Source organism: Pieris napi, chromosome 8 (genome assembly GCF_905475465.1).
Source record: "Pieris napi chromosome 8, ilPieNapi1.2, whole genome shotgun sequence".
Taxonomy (NCBI): Eukaryota; Metazoa; Arthropoda; class Insecta; order Lepidoptera; family Pieridae; genus Pieris; species Pieris napi.
The window spans coordinates 1286179-1312851 of NC_062241.1; the positions used below are offsets into that span (position 1 = coordinate 1286179).

The following is a 26673-nucleotide window of genomic DNA, read 5'->3' on the forward strand; positions in this document are numbered from 1 at the left end:
CGACATGTGCCATCGTCTATAGTTTTTCATTCTAGATCTCCAGGATATTTTCATAGTAGTGATCTTATGATACATTTAAATTGGTTTCCTTTTTAGTGGTAAAGTATATATACATACCTATTTAGAAAAGTGATTTTCTAGTATGATGTGATGCTGGATTATAATCTTGTGTATCTGAAATAAAAACATTAAAATTGATAAAAATGTTTTAAGCGTTGTAGAATTATTTAAACGAAGCTTTAATGATTCAATACTACTTTATACATATTTTAAGTGTTAAATTAACAAGTTAATCAATAAATATATATCTATGTATTGTCTTTCTCGATAAATATATGTCATATATATATAATATGCGTCTATATAGAGGTGTCGTCAAATATAATATTGATTTTGTTAAGAGTTTGTCCGTAGAGAATTTAATGGCTAGACAACCTGTTAATAAAGACTAGACTACAAATAGACATTATTATCTATGGTCGATGACAACCCCTACGTTACTTGCATAGTAATGATAAAATATGCAGTTTACGTCTTTATTGGACAGGCTGGATTTCTGTGTACAAAGAAATTGCACCAAAAGTTTTAAAACCTGTGTGAAAGACATCATTTGAACACGGTAATGTCATAGACGACTTACATTATTTCCTAAAACAGAAGAAGGAATGGGCGAGGTAGATGCACAGATAAAGGTGGACTTTAAAGACAACTATATGGAAAGGACTAAGGAGAAGAAGAAGACGGCGCCTTAAAAAAGTGGATAGAAGATATAGAAGCGTTAGCAGGAAGCGAAAAGAAAGCTATGGATAGAGATATTTGGAAAAAGCTGGAGGAGACCTTTACCTGTGAAGGGGTTCCGATCAATGGTACTGATGGATATCGAGTAAAAAAATGAATATAACAAAACTATATTCAACATTTGTAAAGAATGGAAATAAACGGTCTATAATTATTAATCAGTGCTTCAGAGGCGAATCAGTTGTAGGAATGTCTGCCGTCCCATTGGGATTTAGGACTTCCAGCAAAAAATTATAGGTTAAATTGTCATACTGTTGTACTCTTGCATAGTTTTATATTTTTTATTCCCGCTTAAAGGTTATTGTGCTTACTCCAGACCGTGAAGCAACGCACGCTTGACCATTTTTATACAATTCCCTTACAAAGCACGATCGTATTACAAACACTATCCCACGGGAAATCGCAAAAACTTTTTCGTTTGTAATTCTTTCAACTTCGATATAACGTCTGGGGATTTAGTTATTTCAATAATTGAAAGAAATATTGGACGTTTTGAGGTTAAACAGCTCACAGACGTTCTTAGTTCTCAGAGATTACTGAGAGTAGACGTAGGCCAACACTATTAATTTATCGAAAATAAATTCGATTAACAATCAATTGGCCTACATACAATCAAGTTATCGCGTGTTCTATCCTCATGAATCGACATAATATCGTAATCGATACTTTCTCCGAAAAACCTCCAGGCTGTCTGACAAGTGTATTATATAACCGGCATTATTTAGGTAATGGTAAAAATGTACCTATATTTGGTAAGTTGTATGGTATTTTAATTACCAAGCAAAGAGATTGTGTAGTGAAACTTTATTCTAGTTAAATCTGTTCCGTAAGTCCCATGACGCCAGATTTTCTCATGCCTCTGTTGCATCATCTCTTCTATATTTTCGAACAACATTTTCTGTAATACCTATCTTTACATAGATTGTATATAGATTTATTTAATAAATTTAAATTGTGCCTAAGCAGGTGTACTCAATAATAATAATAATCGCAGTTTATTTCAGATACTTTTACACTTACACACATTTATATTTCTCATTGTTTTTAGGTGTCTTTGTGCCCTTTCTTGGCAAAGGATTCCTCCAACTCCCGCCATCCCTATCTGCACTGTACCACTCTCTGTATTTCCTTAATTTGGTCTTCTTCTTTTTCGTTTATTGTACCTTGGGCACCAGTTTAGTCCTTTCTTGCTCCATTGTTTAATACTATATATTAAATATTTAATCCTTTCTTATGACTCTTAATGAGACTTTGGGAGGTTTTAGGAGTTTTTTTGATGTTACAAGAGGCCAACGGGCAGGAGGCTCACCTGATGATGAGCAGTTGGGTCATAGTACACAGTAAAAACAGCCTTAAGAAACGCGTAGTTGTGGAACGACGGACGTCGGGGTGATACGGGTGGAATTTCGTATTCTGCCTTGACGTCCGATGATAAAACTTAGCTTCGTTAATCCGAACAACTCCTCTGATTTAAAATATTAATTGAGTTAAAATACAATTGTTGCTATGGATAATAATGATTCTACAATTTCTTCCTTCCTTCGGCCTGTTTGCCCTCTGTTCTATAAAAAAAATCTGATAATGTCGATTAGATTTACGATTTTTTTGGATTACGATTAGAAAAACGTTCTCTGATTACGGCTAAGGCTTTTCAAAAGTCAAAAATCATTTATTTATATAGGTATTACAATGTACACTTATGGACGTCAAAAAAGAAATTCTCATACTTAATCCTATTGTACAAATCAGATTAACAACACAACATCCATCTATAGTACAACAAATATAGGAAAACGAAAAAAACTTCATGTTTATACACCGTAACGTTTGTTGAGAATCGACTATTGAACCGAAACAGTAGCTATAATTCTACACTTTTTATGGATATTGTGGGCCGGGGAAGAGTCAACAACATTGCAAGAGGTTTCCGGCATTTTCTATTCTCTATTAAAAAACTCTTTAAAATATCATACCTATCACATATATTATAAAGGGAAAAGATTAGTTGTTCTGTACGCACTTAAAAATTTCTGGAACATTTTATGAAATTATTGTATGGTTATATAATCTTTAATTATGTTACTACTTTTAAATACCTATAAATAATCCCATTGCACCGACTACTAACAGTTACAAAATACAAAGAAACAACAACAATTAATAATAAATAGAATTAAAAAAAAAACTATTTATTTTACAATTAAAATGCTATGCCTGAATAACAAAGGCTGTGTTTATTACCAAAATATAAAAATAAGTGTAAGTAGTCTATTAAACATACATTAACAGCTGTTAAGTAATGTCTTAATTTAAATAAAGAGTTATATGCTAAACGTCATAATTTACTACGTTTATAAAATAATGCTATATGCAATTATAAAACTTTTTTTTCGAAAACTTTTAGACACCGCAAAATTAATTTAAATATTTATTATAGTGATCTTAAATATTTTGCTGATTTAATAGAAACCGGTTAACAGGTGTGGTTAAGAAATATTTAGGTTCTGCGATGAACATCAGGCCTAGTCAATAAAGAAAGTTGACATATCGACATTTCAATTCGCAGATCTTTCGGTCATTCGCGGACACTCTCAGGTCGTTCACTCTTCACGTCATCAGAGAATAGCAAACAAAAGGTGGAAATACCAGGTTTATTTAATTTCATTACATTGCTATGGAGATCTAGGACAAAATTCTGGGTACAATCTAGGATATCATTTAATAGTTGCCTACCTATACAGGTAAAGCTTTATTCTGTATGAAAACAAAAAAGGGATATTTTGTATAGTTATTTGTAGATCATAATTAGAGGACATATTATGGTATTCAGCTTTGGGGCTGTACAGCAAGATCAATTCAGAAATAATACAACGGTTTCAGAACAAGGTTCTTCGGGATATTGTCAATGCACCATGGTAGATTAAAAATAAAAGTATCCACTTAATAAAATAAAATAAAAATAAAATATGTTTATTATGGAACATAAGATACATGTATCACTTATTCCACGTCATTAAATTTCAATTTGTAGGCATCCCTACTCATCGGCAAAGAAGACAGAGGGTGTAGGCCGAGAGAAAAAGCCGGCGTAAAAAACTCTCGGTACTCTTTTAAAATATCAAATCATCAAATAACACTTATTTTAAAACAAATATCGCAAATTAATTAGAGGTAGCCTGTCTAGCACTAGTCCCAGGCCCTTTTATCAACTAGATAATCGTTGACTTTATAGTAAGCCTTTTTACACAGCTTTTCTTTAATACATTTCTTAAATTTATTGAAAGGCAGAGATAAAAGAGCCTCTGGGATTTTATTAAAGAAGAGTATCCCTTTCCCCAAAAAAGAATTACTAACTTTGGATATTCTAGTACGGGGAAATTGCAGCCTGCGTTTGTTCCGTGTATTAACATTGTGCGTATGTTCTATTCTAGTCAACTTATCACTATTTTTGTATACATACATAATATTTTCATAAATATATTGCGAGGGAAAGGCAAGTATATTAATTTCCTTGAATTTATCTCTAAGAGATTCCCTACATTTTAAATTATAGATTGCACGAATAGCCCTCTTCTGCAGGATGAAAATAGTTTCGACATCAGCAGCATGACCCCATAATAATAATAATAATGTGGATACAGTGCTAAATACGGCGAAACGGTTTGCCTTAGCTCACTTCAATAGGCTACACAACCATGTGAATGCTGAGGCAATCAAACTTCTTGACGGTACAGGAATAAGACGCCTAGAGAGAACTAAACCTTTTAGGTAATAAACCTAGTGAGGTGAATATAAGTGCAAGTGCGGTACCTCGGACACACGAACATAGTGTCAAAACATTATAGATCACTGAGACTGTTAATATTACCTTAGTTTAAGCTATTCATTAGTGTTGTAGAAAATTAAGTGAACATAATATTACTTATTAGCCATAATTATTGCATAGGCTAGATTGTAATTCATGTAAAGCATTCTTTTTTGTGAACTTTATTATAGGAATACAAAAATAAATCTTTGGAGTATGACGTTTAGATAATAGAATTTTTCCCTTCTAATGCAATACTCACGCAAGCTCACAAGGTCTTGGTTAACTTTTGTTCTGAGATGAATCATGTCTCACAAAGTTGGCAAATCATTGTCGTGCAATTAAATTTCGAAATCTGCAGATTTTTAAAGTCATATAAATTTTCTAAACACAATAAATATGATCTTACACAGGTAACTAAAGATGATTATCTGTATTGGTCATAATATATGATAAATAATGAAACTCAAATGTGTGGTGTGCTGAAATTTGTATTTTAAGAAACAACACTTTGAGTTTAATTTACTTGAAAACAATAGCTTTTATCCTATTTATTTATAATTAAAAATATTCTAACCAAAAAAATTATCGAATTAAAATTTAAATGACAGACCAAAACTAGGGTCTTTTCCACAGACTAACAATAGTCCATAGAAATGTTACATGGGCTGAACTTTGGAGCGCTGTAACAGCGTTTACAATTAACGGTGGTTAGGAGATATAGCCAAAAACGTGTTTTCATCCCTTTTTCCAAGATGGCGGCCGGGGGACAAGGGCGCCAACCCCATAAACTTGGGGTTAAACTTGTATTGATCCCCCCTACATGTCCCATATATAAAATTGCGTCCTCTAACAAATGTTCAGTTTGGCCCTCAAATTACATTTCAATGGACTACAAACAAATTAAATGAAACATCACTTAACACATAATAGATAATGAATAACCAAAAGAATCTAATCTAAGAAATATAATTATGTCTTTAAAAATATAAAACAATATATTCTTTTAATGTTGAATACAATTCATCAAATCGCGCATGAAATACGCACGCACCAACCAAGAGAAAAATATTATTTAATAGCAAATTTCTCACGGTTCTTTTCATTTTTTTCCAAATACGGAGAATTCTCAATAGCAAAAGACAAATATTTATTTTGTGAAATAGTTCTCTTTGTTTATTTCTATATTGTGTTTGATTCTTGGGAAAGCTTTTAGTACTTATGCGGGCATTGACAGCGACATATAACCAATAAAATTACCGATATTTAATTATAATCTGAATCATTTAGGGTCGTAGAGCTAGCGGGTGAGGGACTGAGTATGATATAGTATAAACTGTCAACATTTAAGCGAAAATCAAGATCAAAATCTATGCTCAAGACAGAGAGAAATGGAGCCAATTGGAGGAGGCCTATACTCCTTAAGAGTATAATAATATATATTTTATTTATTTTAAGTGTGTGTGTATATATTATAAATTTTAATAAATGAGGCTTATTATTATTTTTAAGCGAAAATCAGTTATCAACTTTGACACGTTACACAAGACAGATCAGTTCACTAATAAGTTAATTCTATCTAAAATCAATTTTAACTAGAAAGTTACAAGAATCCCCATTTCAAGATTCAATAATACATTCACAAAATTATACTGATCAATTTGTCAAACGTCACGCGTCACTACACTCGCTCAGTTCGTTCAGTGAAAGTAGATCGTCATTCCTCAGTCTTTTACGTGTGTTGTTTACAAGCGCGATAGATATTTTTTACAATAATTGCCATTTGAATATGGATTGAGGAAGTTTTATAGCGAATTCTTATAAATAGCGTGACATCCGGCACACAGATTATAGTTTACTGAATAAACGGAAGGAACTGATTAGGCACGTGCTGGAGTTTTGTTACTTTGTTTTATCGGAACACTGTAATGCTATTGTTCTGCGTTATGAGAAGACTATTAGTAATACTATTGAGGCTAAGTTTCGTATACAAATTGCTTCTAGTTACAAGATCCCGTTCTTTGTTTAATAACAGCGTTTGATCGGTTTTCTTTGTAATGTAAGTGCTTACAAATGAGTTTTTCCAGCACTTAAACATATAAATGCTCATGAATTCTTTGCCTGGTTCTGGACAGACTAGGACGCTTATTTAACATCTAAACCTTATCTCAAAGTGACGTTTATAACCGATCATGTACAACCAAATCAGAATTGAAATGTGATTTTGACTGAATAACGATTGATGAATGACTGAGGCGTGAGTCATCAGTTCAGTTGTGCCCTTAGAACTGTCTTCCTAAGGAACTCCAACTCTGGGATAATTTTGAGAGCAATTGAACGAATGAAAGTGATAGCTCTCTTCGATCTGATCACTGTCGTATACAATTCGATCCCACGCTGGCCACAATTATTGAAAAGCACTAGAAACATCGACTAATGTTAATAATGTATAAAATTTGCGTTTATTTCATATTAAATCTTTTTTACCTCTACCTACTTGTCTGTAACTTTTCAATAAGTTGGAGAGTTTTTGTAAGGTTCGGAGGGCTATTGGAGGAATAAAAGCTGTTCTCAGAAGTTATTTTTAAGTAAATTTAAGTGATATGAAATAAATATTTCAATGTCATGACATTTCAGTTTAAATTACTTTAAATCATACGTCAAGGTAATGTACCCCAAACGCCATTACGAACAGGTAATTTATGATCGCTTTTACAAAAACCAATTACCTGGAGCCCGGGATCAAGTTCTGAGGTCGATAAACCCGACTTTCTTGGATTTGTCAAAATTAGGGACCTCCACAAGAACGGGTCTTGTCAAAGGCAACATGTATTTTTTATCAAGTTTCAGGGCGTTAACCCATACATTTTAACTGGTGTTCGCGACTTGAGTGAAATAAAGACAAAAAGTTCCATATTATATACCTTTAAATTACATACATCCATAATAAGGATTTATGGCCTTACTGCTGAAATATTTTTCAACTATAGGTTTGGATTAACATTTATAAAAAATAACTGATATTAAAAAAAAAACATGATTTTTTATGAAATAGGAGGCTAACGGGCAAAAGACTCACCTGATGTTAAGTGATACGCGCCGCCCATGGACACTCACATTGCCAGAAGGCTCGCAAGTGCGTTGCTGGCTTTTCAAGAACTGGTAAGCTCTTTTCTTGAAGGACCCTAAATCGACCCTAGTTCGGAAATACTTCAGTGGGGAGCTGGTTCCATAACTGGAACGACGGACGTCGAGGTGATACGATTGGTATTTATTTTATATTCCGACTTGACGTGTTATTGTTATAATTATAATGAGCCTTTAAATAATAAAACCTAAATTTATAATCTAGGTACATCTCTCTTAAATATATTTTCATAAAAAACTTTAAATATAAATTAAGATTCGGTTCAATAATTGTCCCCTTGTGCGATCTGGTGGAATGCACTGCAACAAAAGCCTAGGAACGGAGGAACGCGAGACGGCGGACCCTCACTCGCCTATGAATATTGGAAATATTATTGGAGAAGTCTACGCCAGTTTATCACAAGTTCCGTAACAAGAGGAAACAAGAACCAAATCACATGATAAGATCCCCAAAAGTGTCAGGGCGATTAGCAATAAAAAAATAGTCGATCCAACATTTTTCGAACATTAAATATTATATCTAAGGCAAACCTTTAGATGTATGTACTTTCAAAAATCAACGACTATTTTTATTTAATATCCGAGGCGAAAATGCATTTGCATGTTGGCACCAGAAGCTATTCAGAATGGGTGAGCCACTAAAACCACCTGGAGCAGATCCTACAAAGCTGCGTTACAGAGGCTCCGAGATCGTTCTCGCACTCTACCGCGGCCCTAATGGCTTGTTAAGTTCAAAACCTCCAGTGAAATATACACTTCATAGGAGGTAGGAAATGGGCGTATCTTCTCCTGTTTACTCCGCGTCTTCTAATCCTAGGATTCGTCCTAGAGCGCTCCTTCTCACGTTCAGCTGTCTCCTTCTGTAGCATTACTTGCATAGAAGGATACCATCGTATTCCATATCTCGTCACTGCCGAGCATTTAATCCCTGGAGATTATTAGATAACCCCGAATACGGATCGTCACGTAAGAAGTGTTTTAACTGGCTCGAAACCTAGTGTCAACCACTTCACGTGGGCGACACAATAGTTCGGGAAATGCGCACACAATAGCGAGTGAGGTGCGGCAAATGGAAATTTCGACAGTCGCCTGATGAACCGTAACGAGTGAAATTTTGTATGGGTGCCGCAACCATTGTTGTGCGGTTTCATAATTAGCTAGTTTTATGGTATTTAAATAAATTTGCGTTACTTTAGCAATTTTCGTATATTTCTTCTCTTAATATAGGTAGTAATACAATTAATGTAAGAGCAGTGTTAGCCTAGTAGCTTACGTGTTTGGGTAGAATGACTAGCGAATCCCGAGGGCCGAACCTAAGGGCGTGTGAAGGGCTGAGGTGTTTTTTAGTGGGTGGGGGGTCTCGCTCTGAATAGCAGAGGGATTTGAGTGTAGACCCAGCCCCACAGTCCCCGCGTCAAGCTCGATATCCTTGACGCGGGCCTGCGTAAGCGCATTTTCACCTTATTTAAAAAAAAAGGAGCTTACGCGTGATCTTTCAACCCTGTGGGCGTGTGCGCCTCTGCCGTGGTTCCTAGAGATTTTCTTTATTTGTTCAATTAATACTCGCTGATGCCGTAAAAAGCTATAGATATAAAGCGCATGCGCATGACTTGCGCGTCAAAAATCGAAAACGTTTGTCAGGCACCGAAGGCTTATCCCTGCTGCTCCTATTGCTTGGTTTTTGCATTTGAGGACAGTAAAGTATTATGGTGATTCACAAAATAAATCTTCATATGTGTTATGAATAAAGCTTATTTTATTTATTTGTCGTGTTACAGATAGATACAAGGCTAAAGAAAAGGCTTTTTTATGCAACAGGAAGTATACGAGCTGGCTTCGAAAGAAGTGATAACCGCCGCCCGTGCACACCTGCAACGCTAGCAGATGTCTTGCCGACCGACAGGGTATAGTATGCTCTTTTTTTTAAGGCTCCTTAGACTTGGCAATGCTCTGTAATGGCAAAGAGGTTCTGTTAAAAGTGCCTTAAAAACCGCTTGAAAACACTGGTATAAACTTCAAAATGCAACAACAGATTAATATTAATTAACGTTACTTCTACTTAGCTAATTTGCCTATAATCGTAAAAGTTTAAATGCAATTTCCTTGCAAATTGATTTTGAAAGTCAATAACATTTTAATGTTCGTATAAAATTTAAACGCTTGTTACCAATTAAGATACTTTCCAGTATCAACAATTTAAGTAAAAATATATTTATGATCATAAGTTGTAAATTAGAAGCGAAATGGTACTTACAAAGGGAAGAGATACAGATGTTAAATTTTCTATTATTTAACGCGTGTAAAAAATCACCTACAGCTCAGAGCAATACCCGGTAGTTTCTGCCACTGGCCACTGCCCACTGAAGTATTTCAGAACCAATTCGACTTACACCCGAACCCAATAATAAATCCACAATCTGAGATCGTGACAGTCGATCGATCTCCAATCTGCATCCCAATAACCAAACCCTACAAAGACAATCCATTTTTGGAGACGGATAAAATGGTCTTTGTAGTTCCATTTTACTGAGTTTTCACTCATATTTGATAATCAATGTAAACCAAATAAAGTAAATAAAACCGTAAAAATAACATGAAAATATACATGTCTATGTTTAAAACATAACAAACAGCTTTTTTAATTATTTAAAAAACTGGTGTAAGTTAAAATCTGTTAAAATAATTAACTGTTGGAATCGAGCTTTCGTCAACTGTCATTTTCATACAAAGATAGACCACAGACACCGATCCGACCTCCCATGGAAAGCTTGTATCGACAGATGGCTATTACAATCCGTCGATTGGTTATTGGCACACATATTACAACATTTGAAATTTCTATCTCAGATGGTCAAAAATGGATTGAGATGGGTTCGGGCGTTAGAATCCTTCAAGAGCGTACCACATATACGTATAGCATGAACACATTGTTGTATCTGCTCCGAGCTATACTTTGTTGACAGTTAGGTCTGGTCTGTAACTATCTATCTATCCAACACGCCAACATTGATGACACAGCACTTTCCAGTGAAATAAATGATGCTATGACCTTTGGTTATAACGGTTAAAATGAAGAATTTATTTTGTGTCTATTAAATATCAAAACGTCCTAGAACAAACCTTCAAAGCGCTAACTGCTATTTTAATTACCAATTTATAATAAAATAAATAATAAATAATTTAATGAGTAATAAAACAACGCAATATCGTGACCATAATGTGCAAATGAATGCATAGATCGTAGATGCATAATAAAGCAAATATGCATGATTGAAATGGGCATGATTTATTGAAATGTCAGCAAATCTTCTCAGTACACACATAATACTAGAATCAATTACCGAAGATGTCAAAAACCTATCAGATTTAATGTACCCTTTTAGTGAATAGATGGTGTAAATATTCGTTGCCGGAAAATGTTTGTGACTATCCTCCTTCTGTCTTGGCTTCAGATATCTGTTTTATGATCATTTCCCAATCTAATAGGCAAGTAGGTGATCAGCCTCCTGTGCCTGTCACACGCCGATGTTTTGGGTCTAAGGCAAGCCATCTTCACGATGTTTTCCTTCACCATTCGAGTGAATGTTGAATGAAGACGGACAGAAATTTCATTGTAGCCGGGGATCGAACCTACGACCTCAGGTATACGAGTCGTTCGCTAAAGCCATAAGGCCAACACTAGTAAGGAAAGATTAAAATTAAGTATTTCAATACAACAGTTTTTATTATATTTTCTGTTAAGCAACAGGACACAATAATATAAACGATTAAAACTATACATTGGAGTACATTCTTAAATCTCTAAAGTCTATCTATGTTATGACAACTGACTTATATAGAATATACGGATAGTTAGGTCACAAAAACTCGTAACATAAAAAAATTGAGTTAAATTCAGTTAAAGGGAATTCTCGGTTGAAGTCGGATTGGAGTCGGAAACCAAAACAAAGGAAACATCGATGTTTGTAAGCTACACGAGAAATTTTCTTAAAAAATAATACAACATATTATTTGTAAGTTACTATCGGTCACGTTTTGTCTAGTTCCGTCTGCGCACAATGAGTTCATCAACATTTTATAAAAGCTTTGTTTTAAGTTGAGCGAACTATTATAATAAGCTTCCGCCCAAGGCTATATAAAAAACCTAGCACGCAGTCCTGGCCTAGGGATAGATTTTTTTTTTATATTTTGGAAATAAATAAAGCCCATGTTACCAAGATTTTTTATATATAAATAATAATCTAATAAGTTTAAATTAAAATTGTATTTAAATGTTAATTAATTATAGTTTGCGCCATGTCTTATAAATCATGTTTACAAAGCGATTGATTATCAAAGTGTTACTCATGAATGAAACATATTTATACGTGTTTTGATATATATAATTTTTTGGGTTTGATTTAATATCAAAACGTCTAATACAAAGACCAATTAATTATTTTATTAAAATATTATATTAAACTAAAATACAGCTTTAACAGATTCAAACACGTTTCTAGTATTCATTTACGTGTTTTTATAATATTGCCCGCCTAAATTAGATTGCTTTCTCATCAGTAGTATTAATAACAGTCGCAAAGATAATTTCGAACAACCTACTTTTCTTTTCCTACCCGGATGTAAAACTCGGAAAAGTAGTATTTCCTAGGAATATAGAACACAATGTAAGTGTTATTTAAGTATAATAATTATTTCTCCCAGTTAAACGTAATGACTTTGATTACAGTGAAGTTGAAATACTTCTTATTGCTAACTCTTATGTACTCGTATGTGTTGATTAGCTCCTTCTGACCTGGATCTAGATGTAGTTGATTTTACTTAATAAATTAATGAGCAGTCTTTGCCCACAAATTGTGTGCTAGGCAACCCAATTCGAAATCTAGACAATTTTTGAAGTTATACTTCTTTAGGCGCGTTATGAAAAATTGATGAGAGTGAAATTTTACGATGCGCGCGCACCGTGACACAAAATTAACAGAATGAAGTTGCCCACGGAAGATGCTACGGCATTGGACATAATTTAAAAACAACATTCGAATAATAATAGAATTTATGTTACACTTAATATAAGAGAATAATAATTAATATTTATTCATTAAATTTTTCAAATTTAAACTGAACTTTATTGAGTATAATGAACTCTCTTCCAGTCTTTGATTGTTTAATTATAATTAATTATTTACATGTAATCAAAAACTATTTTTAATAATGCCAAATAAATATAACTTCTTACGCGCATACATAAGTACACGCACCCTTTTTTTTGTATGAAAAGGTTGAACTCAAATTCCCTTAGTTATAAAAAAGTGATTAGTCTAATAACATATTTACTAAAATCATATATCTTTGGACACACCATAAGTGTAACTAGACAAACACAGACGATTTACCAGGCGTGTTAATACATAAGGGGGTATATTTTCTAAACATATTTTATGAAAAATGATAAGAAATTTGTAACTTACATAACACTGTATAATCCAGAGTTAACGGCGTGTTGGTAGAAGGAAAAAAATCATGGCTTCGTAACGTTAGGGAGTGGAATAGGGCAAGACACGCTTCACGAGACTGACAGCCACCAACCTCCAGAAGGAGAGACACCAAAACGAGAAGAACATAGCAGCGTATATATTAAGCATTATTTACATTATGCAAATAGACATAACGAGTTTTAATTTGAACCATAATTAAATTAACAGTTCAAAATACGGATATGTATCATACCGAATCACTTAACTTTCACACAATGACATTAAAATTAACGAAATGGCTAGATTATAAGTCATAATAAAAACTAGACAACAAATTTCTCTCATAAAAAATGAGAAACGCTAAAATTGAAAGTAACTCGTGAAACTAGATAGCATCAAATTTTTTAGTTTTAAGTTTATTCAAATTGATATCACACTTTCTTGACCGTGTGATGATCTTGTACTGTCGATAATTAAATAATTATAAATAACATAACTTTGATAAAATATCTCACTATTCGCTGGAATCTAGAGGAGTATTTTGGGTTCAAACTTCAGTTTTTTCAGGTTGTAGAGTTTTTGTTGTTGATTCACAAAACACGAAAACTTCTGGTCTCCAGATTTTGGACACCTAAGCAGAGACGCCTCAGTAAGTACCGTTATAAAAAAAACATTATTCAATTTTATCCACATATTTGTAAAATATAAATCCTTATATACTATATATTTTTATCTATTTTTATATATTATAAACTTGCTGCTGTGGTCACTGGCAGAATGACCAGCGCTGTGGAACAGTCTGCTCCTCAGTATAATGCTGAGCCAGGGCCAATTACAACCACAGCACACACGTATTACGCACTTAAAACGTACCTTGTTCTTTAAAATAAAAAAAATTGGTATCTTTCATACTTTTTTATATTTTTTTTGTGCTTCTGAGTGTGTGTTTGTCAGTAATAAATGTTATGTCTATGTCTATATCTATATATAATACTAGCAGACTCGGCCAAGCGTTGCTGTGGCTAAGGTTTTTGTTATTACATAGTAGTAAACTATTAAATGGAAACGGTAGGAGAACACCAGTCATGGGTCCCCATGCTTTTTTGGTGGTTTTGCCATTAAATTGTAGCTTACGCGAAACGTTGGTACTTTCAACACAGCGCCATCTGTTAGAATTGTGACTGTCAAATAATAAGCAAATAATTTGCAATAAGTTTTGTAAGTTAGATTAAACAGCACACGGTGTGCATGATTGCTTTGTTTGATTGAAATCGGTTTAGTAGTTTAGGAGTCCATAGGGCACAGTCATACACAACGTGACGCGTAATTTATATATATTAAGATATTATTTAATAATTATAACAGCTTTCTTAAAATCTATTCTTAATAGAATGTTATAAGGCGATTGTTTAATACCACGTCCTTCATTCTTGCGATAATTTTAGCCTTTTACCATTTCAACCTTATATGAAAAACTGTTGAGCTTTCTAGGTATGAGTAAATATCATACAAATTGAGATTTAAAAATACCTACTATTTTTCAGCGTAATTAATCGCGATCAATTACATTATTATAGCAATTATAACATGTTTTTCTAATTGCTGTTAAATTGTGCAATTTACTGATTCACGCATCCATTTAATGTTTAAACCAATCGAGTAATATTACTGCAAATTATTTTCAATTATAAATTAATTAGAGGCATCCTAAAATTTTAAATGAAAGTCAGTATAACTTTAGTACAACAGATTTAAAGCTAGTTTTACCAACGTACGAGGTTACTAATTTGACGTGAAATTTAATATTGTGTGGTCTTGTATGTGGATTGATTTTTTCATTGAGACATGGAGACTGACGCCTTCACAGATCAACAAAAATCGAATTGTATCATATACTAATTCGAGTCGGTAAACTATTAATTAATACACTCCGAATAATATTTACATTCCGATTTTTTTAGTTGACAAATAAAGCTTCTTAGAAAATAACATTGATGATTAATTTATCGAAGAGTTAAAAGCGATTTTGTTGTTTTAATAACTAAAGTCTAATTAATACTCGTAAGATGTTCCATAGATAGGAAAATAGAAGGTGGTATAGCGGGTACTAGAGTACTAACATAAAAATGCAAATCTCTGTTACGCTTTCATGATTGAGCGCTATGTTTGGTAGTATGATGACTTAATAACATTCATTTAACTAAATTAAACTTACTTTAAAGTTTAATCGCTAGTGCACATAGAATTATTTTATGTACGAGGTTGACCAAAATTAATAGTGAAAACACAACGATTCGTTGCATATTGTATGTTTATAACCTTTAGAATGTAAGTACCAAATGTTTTTCGTCAAATAAAGTGATTTTTATTTTTATTTTATTCTATCTGGGTTTGGAAGCCTGAGAATGCGAGATCAAGCCTGTAACTTATCTAACACGGTAGTAACTACCCGAGTGGGTATTGCCCACCCAGTCACGTGGTAGACTCTGGTGTAGGTTCGCAGCCACTTCTAAGAACATGTTATGCGTAAATACATTTCCGCCTCATACCCCAAAAGTTGACCAATTCAGCGACAGCAATCCCTATTGATACTGTGCATATATGCTGCAGATTATACAAGTGCAGTGCAAGTGCAATGTGCATGCGCACAAGCGCACTGTCGACTATATAACTCTCAATGCCCAATGGGACGGAGGTTCCGGTATCGCGTGGTGCAGGGCCGACAGGTGTTCAACGCGGCTTCTCACGGCTGGACATAATTTTTTAAAATTTGTAAATAGTGATAATGTAATGTAATTTGCGTGTTGTTCCCACGAGAATGTAAGTGCGTGCTCCTATTTCACCATGCCTCCTGCTGATAGAGGACAAATCTTTGTTTTTAATTTATTTTATTATTATTAATTACTTATGATGTCATGTGGTACATGGTGTAATAGTTGCAGCTCCTTACAAACTTAGTGTAAAAAGTGGCGGAGAGTGTACTGCCAGTTCTTCTCTTCCGTTCTACGCACTTAAAGATAAGCAGTAAATGTAAAATTTGAACCATTTCATATATATTTATTTTTTGTCGTTCACAAGTGTACATTTTGTTACCTATATGAATAAATGATTTTTTAATTTTGTATTTTGTAGCATGGTACTGAAGTAATTTCTAGTTTCAGTAGTTTTTGAGATCCCATACAAAAATACAAATCTCTCTTTATAGTTAGTAGGTAGATTTTCTCTATATTATCTTAATGAATATTTAATTTAATTTAATTATTTTTATCCTTGACATTTTACTGTTTATCATCCAATTACAAAACAACAGAAAGCCTTACTTTCAATTCCGCGTATCGGTCTGATTTTTGCTTCATGACATTTACGTAATTGTAATTTGTGTTAGTAGGTACTGTTTGTTTGTACGTGATTTTGTCGGGAGTGCGTTAATTTCACCACATTGTTGAAAACGTGTCATTTCTTCATTTTGTTCTAGAATACATTGTAGGGTAAATAAATACGTGTTTAAGTAAATATTTTGAATATTTATTGTTTTGCGTAAGTATAGGATTATTATGGATTGTATTTTCCAATACAAAATTACTTTAAATAATGTTAGATTTGTGGGTAGACTCAGTGTCTTATCGGCGATCTACCGTCTTATTCTAATAAAACTAAACATTTATAAGCCAAGGTCTTATTATAAAACTTAAAAATTACGTTTTATTTTATGTACTCTATTCCCGTTCGATTACGTCCAGGGACTTTGTGCTATATCTTACAAAGATACATAAATTAAAATCATATACACTCGCAAGATACGCCCCGGTTGCATAGGTCATATTATCATTTAAAATATTCATGGGCTACTGGGGCCAAATTGCTTGCGAGACCCGATCTTTCATTTTTTTTGCCTCCTTTAGATATTTAAACATTCTTTCGCAGAACCATGCTTTGTTGACATGTCCTGTAGGCCGTTACGGTCTACTATTCCTTCATTTGTAGTAACTACCTACTTGAGCGTTTAAAAATAATCAATAATTGTTCCAAAAGTGAATAAAAATATCGGTCTGCATACAACGCAAATTTGGCGTGAGTCTGGGGTCATGACCTTTGTAGCATCGAGGTAGGTATCAATTTTAAAAATGACGTAACGTAAAAAATATTTATAATTTACTGCCTTCGTGGCTTATAGGATAATATACTAATTCCTAAGCTAATATTTATGCAGACGAAAAGTAGACACAATTTATCGTAATTTTTACGTACAACCATATTCCTTTTACTAGGGTACATGGTAATTATATAATAATAATAATTCATATAGCCTTTAAATTCCGAAACTCTGTCATTTTATATATCTGAACTTTAATATATTTTTACTCCAGTATATCTCGGAGTTCGGTTTGCTTCTTGGCAAAGGCCTCCTCTAACCCTTTCCACTGTTCTCTATCTTTTGCGACTCTTCTCCAGTTGTAGCCCGCTGTTAGTTTCAGTTCTTTTTTTTTTTTTTTTATTCACGTAGGTAACACAATGTACACTTGTGATTCGTCATTAAAGAAATAAATATTAATGCTTCTAATCTAGTTCGTCCTCCCATCTCTTGCGTGGTCGACCTCTTCTTCGTTTTCCGTCTCTGGGGTACCATTCCGTCACAATTTTGCTCCATTTTTCATGGTAATTATTTGGTTTTAAAAGTTGTTGGCTTGATAAAAAAATAAGGATTTTGAGTCACTTAAAGTTACTTGATAATTACATTTTCACCTCAAAAACGAACCTTGCAAATAATATATAAATACTTCGATAGTAGATATTCAGAACACCATAAGCTATTCATAAAGCGATATGCATATGATCAAGAAAACGAAATCGATGGTCATCTCAAACAGAGCGTTGCTGACCACCTGCTAGTGAAATGGGAAAGTAGAACAGTAATTAATTTACACTACAACTTTAACCTTAAACAAATGTTTAGGGTTTTATTTTAACTAATACGGCATTTTAATAATGCACCTATCAGATTACAAATGTTTTAAGTGTTGCCAATTTGATTAATTTTTAATTTCTTAGGGTTATCAAATCATACTTTTTGTTGGATATTTAGGTGCGATCCGTTTCACAATTTGACGGTTTCACTTCGATAGATTACAATATACCGAATAATAATACGTTAAATTGTAAGCAGTACGCTGAGGTTCACAATCTTTCGACAGTTTATAATCTCGCGAGATAGATTACAATCTAACGGTGTTTACAATTTTACGTTAACATATATAATCTTTAGATATATATATACATATACAAGGCTTCTTTATGTATATTAACCATTTATATATACACATTAAATTTACTTTTTTACCATCGAGATTAATTTAAAAATATAGCATATTTTAAAGCTTGCAGGTAATTTAAACTAGCCATTAAATTCTAATAAACGTTAGGCCAAGGATTCTCAGTATTACAGCATTGCAATATAATTGCTTTAATTAAAGACTCACCTAATCACTCATTGATCCTTGAAGATTACTCCAACTGGGTTAAAATTACTATAAAAAAGTTACCAAGGGAAGTTTCGAACCTTCTCTTATCTAAGGGTGAGATCTATAGTGCGCACTTAGACTTTGCTCAGACTTAACTACAACCATTCTTTACTTTTTTAAAGGATAATAAAGAAGGTATTGCATGAAATGAAACATCAATTTCTGTCTTAGCTTGAGCTTAGCTTAATCTCACCGTTAAAATGTCTATAAATATACTAAATCATAGTTTAACCTTAGTGTTTTTCGTAAGTAAAGTCTGAGCAAAGTCCAAGTGCGCACTATAGATCTCACCCTAAGAATGTACTAAAAATATGTCTATATTAAATATATCAAAGCATTTCTTACCTTAAAGTGAGAAATCCGGTCGACAAGAAAGCACTGGCCGTCACAAATAGTATTTTCAATGTCACAAGCACTAAACACTAACGGAACAAGCGAGAAAATATCGGACAATCAACCAGTCCGGTTTAACGAGATAAAATTCAAATTAGCGAATCGCGATGCGTGCGCGCATACAACCTACACAGGTGACGGACGCAAGGTGACTGAAAATTGAAACGGTTTAAGCGACGTTGACGGTTGATTTGATTCGAATTGTGCGTTCTTTTTTCTGTTACGTTTTTATGGAATTGTGAGCTGTAATGCATTGGAAGAACGAATGGGATGGTGTGTAGAAATAATGACAGTTACGACCTTTTGAAATGCGGTCAAGTGCCACCTCGATCGCCTTCACATGCGAGTTTTTTTGCCGTACAAGTTTGTTTTTTTTTATTTTTGAATGGCGGCTTTACTCGAAGGCTTTATGAGTAAAAAATTTAAAAAAAAATATAGTTGTTAATAGAATGTTTCAATATTTTAATAGAATAACATGTTTTACAACACAACAATATTATTATAATCAATATACATTTTTTTATATAATAATAGAACTATAAAATTAAATAAGTATATGTTGTATTTTTTAAAGTGACATAGTGAAAAGTATAATTAATAGAATAAATTCTTTATTAAGGTGCTCAATATCTAATTGGTGATAACTGTTTTTCTAACATGCAAGTAGTTCATCAGTCTTCTGTGCACATGCCGTCGACTTTTGTGGTTCTAAGGGATGCTAGTTTTCTCGAGATGTTTTCCTTCACCGTACGAACGAGCGTTAGATTGGCACATATACAGAAAAATCCACTGCCGGGGTTCGAACTAACTGCCAACACTGCTCATCTAAAATTTCAAGTGACAGACAATGTATACTTTTTCCCAAGTTTCATATCGCATTTTAATTAAAAATTAAATGAGTCCTACTTATAATCGTCGTATAAATTGGGACAGAGGTCAACCAGCTTGATCGGTTTTAAGCAGGCCTTTTAACTTCAGTCCACCATCCACTTCACAAGTTGCCATAAGTTATTAAAGATGTGATCTATTTCTCTATATTCTGATGAATATAATAATAGGTTTCTTTTGCAGAAAAAACATTTTCGTACGTGAGACGAGATTGGAGCTTTACTAAGCACGATCCTTACGATAGTTTTGCCAAGTATACTGCAACTATATAGTATCTCAAAACGATGATGTCAGCTGATGACTTCACGAACGCATCGACATACTATTTGTATAGTTTCTACAAGTTTCTTAAGATCCAAATACGACCCGAAGGCTTCTGCAGTTTTCTATACAGAAATCTTTCGTTACTTTACGATTTTATATTGCTTTGAACTTCGAAGAAAACACATAACATCAGAGGTATCATATGTACCTACAGTATACTACGTCAAGATGATGTCAGTTTTCGACTGCATTGTATTATTTAAAATCAGCAATATAAATTCGAAAAATATTTAGTGCGGACTTTCGTTGTTTAAACGATCATTATTATTAATACATATAATATAACTAATAATAATGGTCTAGCTCAGTGTTTCCACGCCCCACAGCCACACACACAATTTGATATTTATAAAATAATTATTTGTAATTTCAGTTTTTCATTATATGTTTTAAAATTTACTTACATTGTTTCGTTAACACTTTCCAAGTAGGTAATTTCTTCCTAAAACCTATCAATTAAGTTTCTAAAATTAATTTCTTAGCAATTCAATTTAAGATATTAAACGTGTTTGTTCCATGGGGTCATAAGAATTTTAGGAAGGCTAAGGTGGGGCATGGCACGAAATAGGTTAGGAAACACTGGTCTAGCTGAAATGTTAGTAACATTTTATCAAGCCTATTTATAAAGCCTTTTCAAACTTAACGAAGATACAATAAATATTTGTAGTAATTAAATTGGTCGCATAATACTAATGATGCAAAAACATTACTTTAACACTAAAATTGTCTATTGGATTGTTTTTATATACATATTTTAAGTATTTTTGAAGATTTTGACTAATATAAAGGGTACATTTTCTTTTATCTCACAGTATAATAGGATAATGATACATGATGAGTATTCCAAAACTTTAATTGTAGATTTAACGGCAATTATTGGATTTTGCTAAACGCCGGATGGCTGAGGTCATCTGTCCACATTCCAACAAAACCAGCCGAGCCAACCTTCGGGTTTTTAAACTTTTACGCACTGGTTTTGTGTTAAAGCCTTAGAGAAATTAAGTTTTCAATTTTTGGCTTTATTGTTAGTAATACTGTGATGCTTCAAATTGAGATTTAAATAATATTATTGAACAAATACTTGGTGGTTTATTATTACGATGTTGCAAACTCAATACACCAACTTTAATAATAATAATATTAATTTATTGGCAAGATATCGTACAAAAATGTTATGGTGGTACAATCTAAAGTGCGCATATTCTGCCACACATATTATTACCGTGCAAATTTGTCTTAAAAGGTAGAATAAAAGTTACAATTACATTATGAGTCATATCATTATAGTCAATTCTTATTTTATCACTACATTAATATTAATTATAACGTTTGACGCAAATAATCATTAATAGAATAATCAATTTTTCCAAAAGTAGTACATTAAGTCGATTTTACACAATTATTGTATCGCTTGTATTATGCTGCTGATTTGAATAAATTTTAACTAAAATTATCACTTACCTGGAACAGTGTTGGCCTAGTGGCTTCAGGATCCCCCCCAAGGTCCAAGCCTTGACGTGGCGGGGGGGCTCTAGTACTTGGAGTGCAAGCCAGCACTTTAGGGAAGCTGATTGGACCGATGGGAAGGTTCTCAGTAGGCTTCTTTAAATAGAAGAAACTTGATGAACAACAGGCGCGTGAAGCACGTAGAAGTAGTGTTCTTTGAGGGAAGGTGTGCGTCATCTATTTTCGCACGTGGGATGGCCGGCTTGCAAAGCCAGCGTTTTTGGTGTATCATGTTATCTGGGGTGTAAGCCAGCACCTTGGGGAAATGTATCGACCGAACTTTTGTAGTAGCCTTTAAAGGCAAGAGGTGCGTTTTATTGCGTACGTGGGATGGCCAGCTCGTATAACTGGCGTTTGTGAATATCAAGAGCATTGCTCTTGGCACACTGTATTTGAAACTTGTGGAGTTGCCAGACTTCCATAGATCACGACCCCAGGTGGCGAATAGGGGTCCTCGCACTCGCCCGCGGGGGTACCGGTTGGACTTCCGACATCCAACTGGCGTGGACCAAAACTGGTGGGCTCAGGGCGTGCCCCCGGTTCATTTTGAATCGGTAACGACCGGTGTTGAGCGCATATTTTTGCGTTGAGTTGGTGAAGAGCTTGCGTGTCTTTTTACATTTGTAATGCTCAGTAGCTTCTGCATATTGTAGATGACCTTCTAGGTCAATGGCGCGACGGATCTGGTGACTGCGATAAGCAGTTTCTGGGTGGGTTTCGACTCTCCGTCGGGCAACCTGTTACCTCCGGCGTGTGTCGTTGTCATGTCTAGCGGCATGCTTGTGGCCAGGGGGGCTTGCCTTTATTGGCCGGCCCTGAGAGAAAGGAAAATCTCAATAAAAAACCCTTAAATTCCCGACATTGGGGCGCCTTGTAGGTTTTGCGCGGTGTCGGTTACCTGTATTTATAGGTGGCTGGTGAGTAAAGTCAGTCGCTAGCGGCCAGCCGTCGGATACCACCCGTCCTCCGAGTGGTATAAGGGTTACCTAGGTGCAGGGGGCACCACCTGGGTGGACTGTGTATTTCCCCCATGGAAAATAATTTATGAAATGACAACAATAAATAATCTAATAAACAAAAAAACCAAATCAAAAGAAGATGTTAGTGTGGAGATGCCGTGTGATGCGGCTGAGCAGGAGGCTGGAGTGGCAACGGCGGGCGATCAGTTTGTTTTGCCAGCGCCCCCCAGTGATATTATGTTGGAGTGCCCTGAGATGTCGGATTCTTCCACATACTCAGGTGTTGAAGCAAGGGAGTCTTTGACAGTTTCATCGCGGTTTTGGAGCTCCCGGAAGCGTTTCAGAGAAGTCGCTGACACTGATTCAGATATCGCTAGAGAGGCGACTTCAAAGATAACGCGGCGTAAAGGCAGAGGTCGGCCATCCACTAAGGGCGAGAATGTGGATCCGGTTCCTGCTAATAAATCTGCCAAGTTGAAAGAAACTAGAGCTGAGAAAAAGGCTCGCGAGGAAGAAGAGCTTTTGGCCTTGGAAATTAAAGCTCGAGAAACACAATGTACTCTATCTTCTGTCTTAGTGTCGGAACAGGGCGAGGATATGTCATTGGATTTAGTAAAGAGGATTGAGGCTAGCCTGGGAGTTGTTGAAAAGGTCGCCACAAAATCGTCCAATATCAAAGGACAATGGGTCCATATGGCTAAAAATGCCATTGCGGACATGCGGAAGGATATTGGGGTGCTTGCTAAACGTTCAGTTTCTGAGGAAACTCGATCTCTGCGTGAAGACAACGAGCGCCTCAAAAAGCAAATTGAGATACTCCAGCAGGATATGACGGATCTTCGGAAACATGTTGGAGTTAATTCAAAGGAGCCACCGCTCACTCCTTCTCTCCTCGAGGAGTTTGAGGCAAATCTGATGCGCCGTATCGGGGATAGATTAAATGCACGGTTTGAGAGTCTAGAGCCTAGGCTTAATCCTGCACCTGTATTAAGACCTTCTCTAGCCGCGGACCGACGCAAGGTCGTTGGGCCCCCTAGATTTGAGTCAGGTCAATCCCAGGATAATAGACAGGTGAATAGTAGAAGCTTGGTGCAAGCAGCATCTACTGCTTTGCCCCAAGGACCATCCTCTATTTCAAAAAAGAAGAAAAATAAAAGAATTGCAGGAGAGGAAATATTGGCCATTGAAAAGGTATCTGCTATTACTCAGCCCTCGCCTCTGCAATCGGCTTCCAACCTTTCTAAGGAACATTGGTTGATTGTTGGGAAAAGAAAGAAAAGGAAAAGGAAGAAAAGGGAAAGGTCAGGTGCTGTGTTGGCTCAACCTACTGTAACAGGTTTTCAGGCACCAGTTAAAAAGCCAAGACTGCGTACTCCCCGAACAGCTGCTGTTGTTGTAACTGTCCCGGCGGAAATTCAGAAAAAAGGCGTAACATATGCGGAGGCTATTAAAGAAGCGAAAGGCCAGATTAGGCTAGAAGAGTTGGGAATTGAAGCAGTTAGGTTTAGACGTGCCGCAACTGGTGCTGCCATTATACAAGTCACTGGTGAAGGTGGAGGAGATAAAGCAGATGTTTTGGCTAAAAAATTAAGGGAGTTGTATGGTACGAAGGGCATCCTTGTATCGAGGCCTGTTAAATCTGTTGAGGTAAGAGTATCAGGCTTAGACGATTCTGTTACTGCTGACGAAGTAAAATTCGCTGTGTGTAAAAAAGGGGAGTGCTCATCCGATCATGTTAGAGTTGGCGAAGTTCGTCAGGATAAGTCAGGTCTCTTTGCGGTGTGGGTGAAATGCCCGGTGGAAGCTGCAAAGAAATTGTCTGAAGGTCGTCTGCTTGTAGGCTGGACTTCAGCTAGGGTGACGGTGCTGCAACAACGAGAACTTAGGTGCTTCCGCTGTTTGCAAGCTGGTCATGTTGCAGCTCGTTGTACGGCGGAAATAGACCGTAGTAAGTCTTGTTACCGGTGTGGCCAGCCAGGCCATCGTGCTTCTGTTTGTTCATCCAAACCACAATGTCCTCTGTGTATTGCGGCAGGTAAAACAGCTGATCATCGACTGGGGGGGAAAGCTTGTACGGCTCCCAGTCAAAAGATGCCGAGAAGATTCAACACGAAGGTTTCAGTAGAACCAACCTTAAGCGGTGACATAATGGAGACCCAAGAAATTGTAATAAGTTAGTATGGATCTACGCTTTATTCAATCTAACCTGAACCACTGTGCAAGTGCTCAAGATCTTTTAATTCAGAGTTTGACACAGTGGATCGTTAATATAGGGATTGTTTCAGAACCATACATGGTTCCAGATAAAAACAACTGGGTCGGTGACCGTGATGGTCTTGTTGCGGTTTTTATAAATGATGTCAACTTGCTGTCAGTTGCTTCTACAATGCAGGGTAGAGGTTGCGTTGCTTTAAAAATTGGCAGAATTGCAGTTATTGGTGTTTATTTTTCCCCAAATAAAACGCTTGCTGAATTTGAAACGTTTTTGTCCGAACTGGGCTGTCTGGTTTCATGGTGTCGACCCCTCGATCTTATAGTCGCTGGAGATTTCAATGCTAAATCTACAGTGTGGGGGTCTCCAGTATCTGACGAACGTGGTGACGCTTTGTTGGATTGGCTAGCAACTCAAAATTTAGTGTCACTGAATCGGGGTAATGTTCAGACTTGTGTACGTATGAATGGTGGCTCTATTGTGGACGTTACTTTTTCAAGTCCTGCTCTTGCAAGTCGTGTTTATGGATGGAGGGTGTTGTCAGAAGTTGAAACTTTATCAGACCACAAGTACATTCGTTTTGATATCCTCGATTCCACTTTAAGCTTACCGGGACCTGCTCCATCTGAGATAGGTCCTAGATGGTCCCGAAAATATCTAGACAAAGATGCGCTTACCGAGGTATCCTTAGTAGAGGCTTGGAATTCCAAACCTTCAAATTTTACAATTGATTCTGAGGTAGAATGGTTTAGGGACTCACTGACTCGTATCAGTAACGTTGCTATGCCCCGGATCGGTCCCATCTCACCCAAGCAAAGCGTCTATTGGTGGTCATCTGAACTAGCCCGACTACGAATGGAGTGTGTTAAGGCGCGTCGCCGTTACACGCGTTTTAGAAGAAGGCATCTCAGTTATCGTGATCCGGACGAAGAGGCAAGTTTATATACTTCTTATCAAGAAGCAAAAAGGGCTCTTCGGTTGGAAATAGCTGAAGCAAAGGATAGGGCATGGAAGGAGCTCCTGAACTCTTTGGATCGTGATCCTTGGGGGCGACCGTACAATATTGTCATGAGTAAACTCCGTCCCTGGAGGCCGCCGCTAACATCCACAATGGAGCCGACGTTTCTGGGGATGGTTGTTACATCGTTGTTTCCTTGTGATTCTACTCCTTTTATTAATGTTGACTTCGATCATTCAGAAGTTATTCCTGAGGTGTCAGAGGGTGAGTTAGGGGCTGGTGTTTTTAAAATTCAAAACAAAAAAACCGCTCCTGGTCCAGATGGATTGCATGGAACGGTTTGGGCGCAATCTCTTAATAATGGCTTATTTAACAGATTTCGAGATCTCCTTTCTGATCTTTTGAGGAAAGGTATATTCCCTAATAGCTGGAAAGTTGGACAATTGCTTCTTCTTAGGAAGTTCGGGAAACCGGTAGATTCACCTTCGGCCTATCGACCTATTGTTTTACTTCCTGAGGTGGGCAAACTGTTTGAGCGAATAATTGTCTCGCGCCTCGAGAAGCATCTTCAGACTATTGGTCCAAATCTGTCTGATACTCAATTCGGTTTTCGGCGTGGTCGCTCTACAATTGACGCTTTAGCTAAGTTAAGGGACTTGTGCGAAGAAACTGTCTCTGGGGGTGGGGTTGTGT

General features: G+C 35.6%; 2 protein-coding genes across 2 annotated transcripts in view; one reads left to right on the forward strand and one right to left on the reverse strand.

Moving 5' to 3' along the window:
* The window catches only part of LOC125051614 (glutaredoxin domain-containing cysteine-rich protein CG31559-like), a 58483-nt gene extending 39208 nt beyond the window's left edge, over nt 1-19275 (reverse strand). The window contains exons 1-2 of the mRNA XM_047652057.1: nt 19086-19275; nt 118-174 (exon numbers count right to left, since the gene is read on the reverse strand). The gene's annotated coding sequence lies outside the window, so the exon portion shown is untranslated. The remainder of the gene's footprint in view (nt 1-117; nt 175-19085) is intronic.
* A 3790-nt stretch (nt 19276-23065) lies between these two features.
* Nucleotides 23066-25656, forward strand: LOC125051978. The gene is made up of 2 exons (XM_047652623.1): nt 23066-24758; nt 25628-25656. Exons 1-2 carry the CDS (start codon nt 23066-23068, stop codon nt 25654-25656), a joined length of 1722 nt encoding a protein of 573 aa, XP_047508579.1.
* The last annotated feature ends 1017 nt before the right edge of the window (nt 25657-26673 follow it).